Source organism: Lactuca saligna, chromosome 2, assembly GCF_052625555.1.
Source record: "Lactuca saligna cultivar CGN05327 chromosome 2, ASM5262555v1, whole genome shotgun sequence".
Taxonomy (NCBI): Eukaryota; Viridiplantae; Streptophyta; class Magnoliopsida; order Asterales; family Asteraceae; genus Lactuca; species Lactuca saligna.
Window position 1 is genome coordinate 143,412,496 of NC_136418.1, and position 11,710 is coordinate 143,424,205.

At 39.7% G+C, this 11,710-nt stretch overlaps 1 protein-coding gene across 1 annotated transcript; it reads right to left on the minus strand.

Annotated features, from left to right (window-relative positions):
- Positions 1-2,778: 2,778 nt before the first annotated feature.
- LOC145030191 (uncharacterized) lies at positions 2,779-3,474 on the minus strand. Its single transcript, XM_078978597.1, has one exon. The coding sequence runs from the start codon at positions 3,472-3,474 to the stop codon at positions 2,779-2,781; it is 696 nt and encodes a 231-aa protein (XP_078834723.1).
- Between the last annotated feature and the right edge of the window lie 8,236 nt (positions 3,475-11,710).

The following is an 11,710-nucleotide window of genomic DNA, read 5'->3' on the forward strand; positions in this document are numbered from 1 at the left end:
CCGTTCGTGCTAATGCTTTAGTGTTCGCTCGACATGCCTTTACTCCTGCCACTGCTGCTGATATGGAGGCTATGGGCAGTACTGCCTTGTCGCATAACATGAACTGCATTGTTGCGCAAGCCATGTTTTATCTTGTTGTCGGGGCTTGACGTATTCAGACGCTCAACAAGATGGAAGTTGTGCATGCCGGTTGTGGGGCCCATGTAACTGAGTTAGAGCAACGTATTTCAGAACTTACTGGTGATCTGCAGCGTGTAGAGCAAAGGTATCAACTTCTGGCTTCCGAAAAAGTTGCGATGGAGGAACTCAGGTCCGGTTTGGAAGCCAAAATTGACTCTCTTTCTCAGGTTAATGAGGGTTTAATGATTCAGGTCGAAAGCCTTGAACATGACGCGGTCGATGGTGATAGGGTGGTTGCTGACTTGCAATCAAATTTAACCGCTAAACAACGTGACCTGAACTTGTTATTACAGGTGGGGCTTGTGCGAGTTGTTGATAAGCTAATTGAGCATCCGGAGTTTACGGGGCAGTGAGTCTCATCCGTCACGCCGCCTTTGTTGCCGGAGCGGAATTTATGCATGCTGATCTGGTCACTACTGGTCACCTAGGTCTTGTAGATACCCGTGCTGCTGGCCTCGTTACTAGTGTCAACGAGGCTCTCTTAGAATTTGCAAGTATGGATCACGCTTCATTGCTAGGGTTAAGCGAGTTGGACATACATGTGTTCATGATCTTTGTGCTTTCTCTGGTGCCGATGGTACTCCAGAAGATGTGGTGGATGGCAACAATGGAATTGATCATGGTAAGATCACTGTTGGTGGTGGTGAGGGTGTTGTTAATGAGAGTGATGGTGGTGGTGGTTTTGGCATTTTTTGGGCGCCAACGTTTGTCTTGGTGATGAGCGCAATGATGCTGTTTTTGAGCCGGGTCGTCTTGATGACATTGTTGAGAACGCTGGAGGTGTAGAAGATGTTGTTGTGTGTGTAGGTGGCGACGCTAATGCCGAAGGGAATGGTGATGATGGTGATGGTATGATGTAGGTTTCGTGTGCTACCCCTATGGGGCGTGAAGACTCTTGTTTGTTTGTTGTTTTGATGTTTATGTCTTGAACTCTCGTGTGTGGTTATTTTGGCTTTTTTTTTGTTGTTGACGATGTTATCCTTGCTGTGACATTTTGATGATATATGCAATGTAATCACTATGTGTTTATTACTCCATATATCGTTAGTTGTTAAATTTATTAATGCTATAGGTCCACGCACTTAGCGATTGACCTTGTACTGAGCATAAAGGTGATGTATCGATTAATTCGATGCACTAAGCGTCCGCATGAGCCAGTGTGTCGAGCCTCATATGCGTTGGCTATAAGGCTTAATACTCTAAGTATTAAGGCTGAATGCACTGGGTTTTAATATACTGAGTATTTAATACACTAGGTATTATCATTGAATGCACTAAGCATTGTAATTTAATACGCCAAAATTTAAGACTTAAATGCACTAAGCATTACGCGCACTAATCATTAAGAGTTTAGTACACTAAGTACATATTTCATCATTTTAATTGCTTAGATTTGTACACTGAGTACAATGCTTTAAACACATTGAGTATCAGGACCTTCTTTAGTGCTCACGCACCCAGGGTTTGGTCTTGGCTTCTTGTGCTTTGACACTTGGATTATTCACCAGTACTTACTCCAACCTCATTGCTTTCATGTGGGGGCTTTCTTCTAGAAGTAGAATTTTCTCAAATTCCTTGTGTTCCACGTTCTTGGAATCTGCCTTCCTTCCATTGTTTCTAGTGCGTACGCCCCATTCTGCTTTGCTTCTACAACCTTGTATGGACCCTCCCATATGGGTCCTAGCTTACCCTGAGGCTGAGCCCGACTTGCCTCGTTTTTTCTTAGTACGTACTCTCCAACTTTAAACGCTTTTTCCTTGACTCTTTGATTGTAATATCTCTCTGTCGTGCGCTTGCATGCCACCTGGCGTATGCTTGCCTGCTTTCACCTTTCCTCAAGGATATCTAGGTTCATCCTCAAGTCTCGGGAATATGCTTCTTCATTGGTATGCCTAGTCCTTAGTGTGCCTATCATCACCTCCGCTGGAAGCATTGCATCCTCTCCATATGTCAAACTGAATGGTGTCTCCCTTGTGCCTGTCCGCGGGGTGGTCCTATACAACCATATCACCGTCGGTATCCCTTCTGCCCAGTTTCCTTTGGCCTTTCCTAACTGCTTCTTGATCCCGTCCATAATGGTTCTATTGGATACTTATGTATGTCCGTTTGCTTGTGGGTGTGCCATTGACGTGAATCGTTGATTTATCCCCTTGCTGGCGTACCACTCCTTGAATGGGTTTTTAGAAAACTGAAGTCCATTGTCACTTACCAGCGTTTTAGGTGTGACAAACCTAGTCATGATATTCTTCCATACAAACTTGATCATGTGCCTTCCTGTTATGCATGCCAACGACTCTGCTTCAATCCATTTCGTAAAATAGTCCCTAGCCACGACCATATATTTTAACCTTCCTGGTGGTTCTGAGAATGGTCCCACAATGTCTATTCCCCATTGATAAAATGGGCAGGGGTTGGATATATTAGATAAAGGTGTTGAGGGATTTGCTTGGACCGGGGAGAACGCTTGACACTCCCCACATTCTTTCGTCAGCTCTGTTGCGTCTTGATACACGGTGGGCCAGTAGATCCCCATCCGAAGCACCTTTCCCGTTAGAGCTCGTGCACCCTCATGTGCACTTGCTTGACCTGTTGTGCTTCCTACAATGCCTCCTTCCCTTTAATGTTGTCCACGCATCTTAGCCATGGGGTCGTGAACCCTTTCCGGTATAGCTCCCCCTCAATTAGAGCGTATGAAAGTGCCTTTATGCGTATTTGTCTGGCTTCGTCAAGACTATCAGGTAGGATGCCTTGCTGTAAGTAGTCTATTAGTGGGGTCATCCATGTGGGTCCTGCTGTCGTGAGTGCGCCTACCTGCCGTTCCTCTATGCTCGTTTCCTTGAGAACCTCGACCAAAACCTTCTTTGATAGGTGATCGAAACATGTCGACGCCAGTTTGCTTAGGGTATCTGCTCTCCTGTTCTCGCTGCTTGGGATTTGCTTGATGGTAAACTCCTTAAAGGATTTGGTAAGTTGTTGCACTGCCTTAACGTATCTTTCCATTCTTTTGTCTCTTGTCTCAAAGCATCCATTACCCTGGTTGGCAGCCAGTCTTGAGTCTGTCATCACAGCTATGGCCTCTGCCCCCATTTGTTTGGCCAAGCGTAGGCCAGCGAGCAATGCTTCATACTCCGCCTCATTATTTGAGGTGTGGAAGTTGAAACGGAGGGAATATGTAATCTCTTCTCCTTCTGGGCTAGTTAAGATTAGGCCATCCCCCGAGTCCTCCCTGTCGGACGCTCCATCACTGTACAACATCGATTTTCTGTTTCCCTTTGGTATTTCTTTTACCGCCATGATTCCTTTTTTGATTACATCTCCTTCCCCTGGGACTTCAAGTAGAAAATCTGCCAGTGCTTGCCCTTTGATGCTTTTCCTTGGCCGTTAGCTAATATCATGTCCACCCAATTCGATCGCCCATTTTGCGAGTCTTCCTGAGGTTTCGGGCTTGAGCAAGATTTGTTTAATTGAACAATTTGTCAGGACCTCTATTTGGTGGGCTTGAAAATACCGTCTCAACCGTCTCGCATCATAGATCAGTGCTGGCACCAGCTTTTCCAGAGTGGGGTAATTGAGTTTAGGGCCTTGTAGCGCTCTGCTCACGAAGTACACTGGCTTCTGTTCCCTATCTCTCTCCACAACTAGTACAAATGATATGGCTATGGCTGAGGTCGATAGGTATACCTGCAATATCTCACCAGGAATGGGGCTAGCTAACGTGGGTAGCTTGTGCAAAGCTTCCTTGATTCCTTGGAGTGCTACCTCTGCCGTCGTTGTCCACTATAAATTACCTTTCTCGATACAGCCTTTCAATGTGTTGAATAGCGACATAGCCTTTTCAGCTGACTTTGAAATGAACCAATTGAGCGCCGTGAATTTCCCATTCAGGCCTTGTGCATCTCTTAGAGTACTTGGGGGTGGCATTTCCATGAACTCGTCCACTTTTTGTTGGGTTGGGTTGGATGCCCTGTCTGGTAACATAGTATCTTAGGAACTAGCCTTCTTCCACTCCACACCTACACTTGCTCGGGTTTAGCTTCATCCTTGCTTTCTCCAACGTTTTGAAAGTCTCCTCGATATCGTACAACATCATTTCCTCATCCTCACTTTTAATGACCATATCATCGACATATACTTCAATGTTCCTCCCAATATGGCTTGAGAACATGGAGTCGATTGGACATTGGTATGTTGCCCCCACGTTTTTTTAACCAAAGGGCATTTTGGTATAGCAAAATGTGCCATGGTCGGTGTAGAAGGCTGTTTTCTCCTCATCGTCCATACTCATCAGGATATGGTGATACCCTTTATACGCATCCCAAAAACAATTTAATTTGAAACCTTGTAGTGATACTACCTTCTGGTCAATTTTGAGAGGGGGTAGCAATCTTTGGGGCATGCCTTGTTAAGGTCGGAGAAATCGATGCACATGCTCCATGATCCTTCATGCTTTCATACAATGATAGGATTGGCTATCCAAGTTGGGAAAATTGCTTCCCTCAGGATCCTTGCCTTTGTTAGCTTAGTCACCTACGCATTGATCACCCTATTTCGATATCCCCATGGACCCTCTTTTTCTGTTAACTTCCTTTGTACCCAGTTTAATCATGATCTTATGTTCGATGATTTTCCGGTCTACACCTACCATGTCTGTGGGAGTCCGCGCAAATATGTGCTTGTATCGTCTGAGGAGGTTGACGAGTGCCCGCCTGGTGTGTTCTGGAAGGTTGTGACCAATGCTGATTGTCTGATCAAGGTGTTCTTTGTTGATCACCTATTTCTCGTATGCCTATTCACCCAATGCTTTTTTGGTTTCTCTTGTTATCTCGGCTGGATGCATAATCGTAAAGCATTGTAGTTGTCTTGGAGGTGTAGCCAGGATTCTGGCCGGACCTCCGCTAGTGTTGAACTTCAATATCATGTGCATTGTGGACGGAATCGCGCCTAATTTGAGTAAGGCTGGCCTTCCCAGAATGATATTATGATTTGCTGAATGTTGGATTACAACGAAATCGACCATGATTGTTTTCCTTCGTTGCTTGTCATGACTAGTCAGCGTAAGAGGGAGGTGGATCATGCCTAGCGGCCATAGACTGTGTCCCGTGAATCCGACCAACCTTCTCGTTGTAGGTCTCAGGCCGTCCTTCCACCTTCCTGGATGGAGTCGGAAGCAATGCTCTTAGATGATGTCTGCGGAGCTACCTGTGTCGATATATACTCTATGTATGACCACGTCTTTAATAGAGGCGCGTATTATAAGAGGGTTATCACCTTTGGGTTTGAAATCTTGTGCTGAGAATGTGAGTTTATGTGTCATGGGCGTGAGGTTCTCCTGATGTGCAGTTACCTCGTGCCTGCTTCTCTTGGCTTGAATCATGAATATTTCTTTGTGTCGAGTACCTTCTTTCGGAGCTCCTTTGGTGTTTTCTGCATCAAACTTGGCGCACAGGCTGTGTGCTATCTCCACAAGATCTCCCTTGTTCTTTTTCTCCTCCATTTCTTTTTTATGGACTGAACAGTTGGTAGTGTCATGTGTTTTGCTTTAGTGGTATTCGCAGTACCGTCCTTTTGGTACTCTCTCTTGCTGCTTGTCCGCGACCACATATACATCTGGATGACGACCCCATCAGTCATCCTTAACGAATGGTCTGAAGCGACCCAGTGGTCTTTTCCCTCGCCAAAGTGCATGCCTACCCCTGATGTTTCAGAGTAGGTTGGGTTAGAATTCTTGATGACCATGGCGTTTAAGTATGCTTGTTTTGCTACTTCACCTTCCTCCTATCTTAAATATCTTTCCACTCTTTCCTTTAACTTAGCTCTTGTCTGTGGTTTTTTTCCCATGAGGTTTTGTGACAGAGGGCCGGGAGGAGTCCCCATGTGAAAGTACCTGCTATAAGACCCTCTTCATGACCCGACACATCTAACGTGGTATTTGTAAATCGTGTGAAATACTCTCTTATGCGTTTCCCTTCCTTTTGCTTACATCCGATGATGGAATTGTTGGATTAGTGTCTAAGTCCATAACTATTTTGGTATGTACTTGACCCGATGGTGCATGGTCCTTTTGGGTTGCCTTCACCAAAGCAACTTGATAGGATGAATTATGGAGAGAAAGGATTAAATATGATTTATTTATATATTATGAGAATAATATATTAAAGGAGAAATCATATTGTTTAATTAATATTAGTCAAGAATTAATTAGTAATTAGTTTTGTGACTAAAAGGGATTAATTAAACTTAAGGGATTGGAATTGTAATTATAAGATAATTGCAATTTGGGCTATGGATTGTCTTAAATTAAGGAGTTGACGAATTCTTTGGGGAAGCCCATAAGGAAATTGTCCAAGGCCTTAACTAAAGGAGTTTATGGGTTGCTTAGGGCTTGAGCATCCAAATTATTGTTTCCTTGTTAGATAACCCTAATAGCCTCACTATATAAAGACCCCTTATGACCCAAAAATGTGGGGAAGACTTCTTCTCGGATTATAACACGTTTTGGGCAGCCTCCATCCTCTCTCCTCTTCATCCTCTTGCTTATGGTGTTTGTGAACCATTAGAGGAGTGACATTTGTGACTATAAGCTTTCTAAAGTCAATACAAGGAGGAATTGAGGTTGTTATTGCTACATAACAATCAAGGTATGATCTAAACCCTAATAATATGTTATATTGATTATCATATGTTAGATCTAGGGTTTGTAGTCTTGGATAACTTGCATGTACAATAGAGAAACCTAGATCAAAGCATTAGGGTTTGTATGAGCACATAGGATGTTCTTATGACCAAAACCCATAAGTGGTATCAGAGCCTAGATTGGTTTCTATTGTATTGATGCATTATGTGTTTGAAAAATTCGTTTTTTGTGTTTCTGGGGGCTGGACTCGCCGAGTCCATAGCTGAACTCGCCGAGTCCATAGCTGAACTCGCCGAGTCCATGCTGACTCGACGAGTCAAGTCGTCAGATGGAGCAAACTTCGGGATTTCTTGCTGTTTTTGCTTAAGGACAGTTGCCTTATCATATTAGATCAATATAAATCCGATTTTATGATATATATGAGTATATTCTTGATCTAATTAAAGATATTTATCAATTAATAAAATATTTATTTCCTTATGTGATAATCGATTAATTATTTTGATTAAATTGGTAAATTGTTTTGCAAGAAATCATTAAATAAATCAAATATGGATAATTATGTGATTAAATGTTAATTTAGATTATTTGTTATTTGATCCTTGTTGTTATGAAAAGTTTCGTATTTTCCCCTTTAGGTTTTATAGTTTAAATTTTAACCCAAAAGTTTTGTTGTTTTGAAATTTAAATAGTTAAAACCTTAATGTTTTGAAAAAGGTTTCAAAACTTGCCCTCAAGTTTTGGAATTTAAATTTTGATTAATAGTTTAATTTTGATGTATATTTAAATTCTAAACCCTTATGTTTTTGAAATGTTTCAAAACTTGCCCTCAAGTTTTGGAATTTAAAAGCTAATTAAAAAGTTTAATTTAGGAATGTTAAATTCTAAAACCCTAGTAATGTTTTGAAAAGTTCAATTCACACCTTTATGGTTTTATTAATTAGTTAAGGTGTATAATTAAAAGAGGTTTAATAAATCCATAATAGTTTTTGGTTTAAAATTTAATAGAATTAAATGTATAATTATTAAATTTGACCACCTAGTATTTTAAAAGTGTTACCGTTAGTAGGCCTCATTCACGAAGCTGATCTATAAGGGGGGTTTAAGGAAATTGCCTATAATGTGGCGATTGAATGGGTATCCACTCTTACCCACCGCACTCTTGACTAGTGGAGGGTCGTTAGCCGAACGGGTAGGATAGGACGAAACCTTCCATTATAAGTATGATGAAGTACAAAACTAACTAAATGTTTTTCAAATTCTCAATCTTAGTTACTTAGGCAAAGTGAATTGATGCAATTCCATGAAATTACACTTTGTGCCCTTGCGAAGACGTTAGTGGAGCGTGTGTGGTTTATCGGCACACTAAATGGTTCTAAGCAAAGGTAGCAAAGGGTGACTCAATGTTTGTCATAGTTCGGTGGAGCGTGTATGGTTTACCGGCACATCGAATAGGTGACTGTAACATGTGAGGGCACCATGTATGTTTGCATGGTTATTCACACCCGCTTTGTGATCCTCGGCATCCTAGCCACAAACAAGAGGGACATATCGAGATTTAAACATGCCATTGAAATGTTCAATGAATCTCAAAGGATCTAGGAGTTTTCATAGATTTAAAACTTAAATTTCTTTTTGTTTTTCATGGTGGAAATTAGTGAATCGTCATTCACTTACCTTCAAATATTCTGCAACTAGATTACATCATCCCTTTTCTAGGTTGTAGCGTATTGTGTTGGGTCCTAGCCTTAGTATCTCATTTGGGTGATTTACTAAGGACTCAATCGATCAACTAACTAGAATTTGTTTTCTCCCGTTTTGTAGATGTCAAAGTTCGACAACTATGGTCTTCCCAAATCCCGTGGAACAAGAATTCCACATGAAGATGGTATTCCACGATTCGATCGAGGAACAAGATATCATGCTTCACTTCCTCCACCTCCTCCAATTGTTCTCCCTAACCCACAAGATCGAAGAATTGAAAGGTTCAACATCACTAAAGCTCTATTGGAAATGAAACATGAAGATGGTAACCCCGTGTGTGCCCATGTTCTAGGAATGAAATCACACATTGATAGGTTGATAATGTTGGGTGTGTCATTCCCGAATGAGTTGGCTATAAATTGGGTTTTGCAGTCACTTCCTGAATCATATAATGAGTTCAAAAGAAAGTATTATATGATGGATCATGACAACAACCTCATTGACCTAACTTACATGCTCATTGCTGCTGAATCAGAAATGATTTGGCGAAACAATGGAGCGTATTTGTTTGGAAAGTCAACCGACCATGCTTCCGAGGACGTTCTAAGAGAAGCGACTTGCGTTTGCTGCCAAGAGAAAGGGCGTTGGATAGAAGTCTGCCCCAAGAGCCTGAAAATTCCAAAGATGGGAGAGTCAAAGAGGATGACTACGCTTCAGGTAAAATCCACTATCTAACTTCGTTAAGTTCCTATTCATTGATTCAAAATACATGATGTGATAAGATTGCATTTGAATGTTTTTGTAGGATCGGTGAAAAGAAAGGAAGCTTGGTGAAAGAGCAAGATGAATATAATCATAAGAAATGGATCTTGATCACATGGACTTGAAGATTAGATTTTGAGCTTAGATAGTTATGATAGAGTTGTTAGAAATTTTCTTTTTGAAATACATAGTTTTCAATGGATTTTGCATTGTAAGGACAAATATTTTCCACTGCTTTTATAAATAAAATAAATTTTGGTTTGACTTATTTATTTATTTGTTTACTTCCTTGCAATGAAATCGTTATGAAAATTGATGTTTGAATATTTTTACAAAAAATGGATATGATTCTTATTTATGGTGTTTATGGAAAAAGTCGAGAATTTACCAAATAGGGAGAGTTTCTCATCGCCCAAGTTTCAATTGGACAGAAATTTGGAATCACGCAACTTGGTTGCATGATGAATGAGAAATTTCATATTTGGAAATTAGACTAATTCGTTGACAAAGTGTTAAGTGAAAGGACTAGGAGATCGAGCACACAAAGTTGTGTGTTGATCAAAGTCCACCATAAGAGTAACAAGATATTCGTCATGGTTTACTAAAAGTTTAGTAAATATGATTATACTCATAAGATTATGTGTAATTCTGACTTTATTGAAAAATTATAAATCAATAGCAAAACGAATAAGAAGAATCAAGTAGGCAGAAAGATAAAAGTTTCTCCATTCTAAGAAGAAGGGAGAATACCTTTTATGCTTTATGATAGGTCTTAATAATTAAGAACCATATCTCAATTTATCCTCTAAGTGAGTCTTAGTACAATTGTATGTCTAAGAAGAGGAATCAAGAATTGAAGAAATGGTTAAATCAAAAAGTCAATCATACTTCGTTCCAATAACAAGTCTTAAAGTTAAGATTGTGGCAATAAGTGACAAGTATTAAGAAGGTTTTTTAACATTCATTAAATGTGGAAAGTTGTGATGTCTTGGATAAGACAAAGACCAACTAGGAACAATTTATGAAGTGTTTTGATAAAAACTACACTAACTCTTGAATATTTGTTTGTCAAGAAATGCTTATTGACAAGAGAATCTTATATGTCAAGGAGTCAGTGGGAGTCTTAATGGTCTTGAAAAGTTTCAAGAACAAATCAAATAAACCTTATCGATCATCACTAGCACACGAGTTGAGGTTTACAACCTATCGTGTTGACATTATTTTGTTTATGTGTTGTTCCAATTGAGTTAATTATGCATGTGAGTCCTATGAGTTCTCATTTTGAATGCATAAAAGGCAAGGCACCTTAATCAATGAAAGGTACATTGATAGGAAAGGGTGAGCTGCTTAACTACTTGGAAGACATGGTGGGCAGTTGTGCTACCATAAGGCAAGAAAGAAAGATTAAGAAAGTTCCATCCATATGAGTTTGAATTTGTCGTAAACTTTGGTTTTAAAATATTCACATGGATAGGAACACATACACCGTTTAAATCTAAGTGTCATAAGATTTCCTCCCTCATGAAAATGATTGTGTGGAAATGCTTTCACTAAGAAAGATTTTAAGAAGATAGTGATTGTAAAATTGCATTCTCGAATTCGATTATGGTTACGGTATCCCTTTCCATGATTTGAATTGTGAGGTTTGGCAATTAGTCTTAATTGTTTAGACACACATATAATCTATCTAAGGCAAAGGTGTATTAGTTTAAGAGGCCTTGATAAAAGATTATCAAAGCATTAAGTATTAGAAACATGGACTTAAGAAATTCAATAGGTATTGTTTTTCTAAAAGTTAAGCTGTTTCTGAATACATGTCAAAGCTAGTGGGAGCATAAGTGTTATGATAGTGGGAGCATAAATGTTATGCTTGTATGATTATTAAGGCACATATTGCAAGTTGGCAATATTAATTATAGAAAACAAGAGTTATACCTTGCAAAGTTGTAAGGATGAAATAGTTGTTTTGCTATAATTAAGGGAGAGAATATTATGCTTCATTTCAAATCTAAAGGCTTAGGTTGAGAAATGTTAATAAATTTAGTCAAAGGTACATAGTGTGTTCTTAAAATTTTGATTATGATTACGGAATTCCTCTTCACAATTCGAATTTTGAGAACATAGCAAATAAAACATTATGCATCGTGTCCCATACGCTTCGGGTATAGTGTCGATTGAAAATGCTTTAATATTTGATCATTCTAAAATTTTCCAAATGTCTAGCGCATTTAGAGGGAAAAGGGACTAGAATCGGTTTTGACTAAAATAATTAAACAACTATCAAAGGACAATCCAAAGTTCGACGAGGATTGGTTGCTTATGAGTAGTTGGAAGCATGGTATTGAATGGACCATATCGACATTATTAAGAATAGAAAAGATTATATTAAGAATGAGTTGTCATATGGAAATATTTCCATATTGGATGGAC

What these genes read in the sequence shown, in the direction of transcription:
- LOC145030191 (XM_078978597.1), bottom strand. Translation starts at nt 3,474, where the DNA reads ATGGCGGTAAAAGAAATACCAAAGGGAAACAGAAAATCGATGTTGTAC.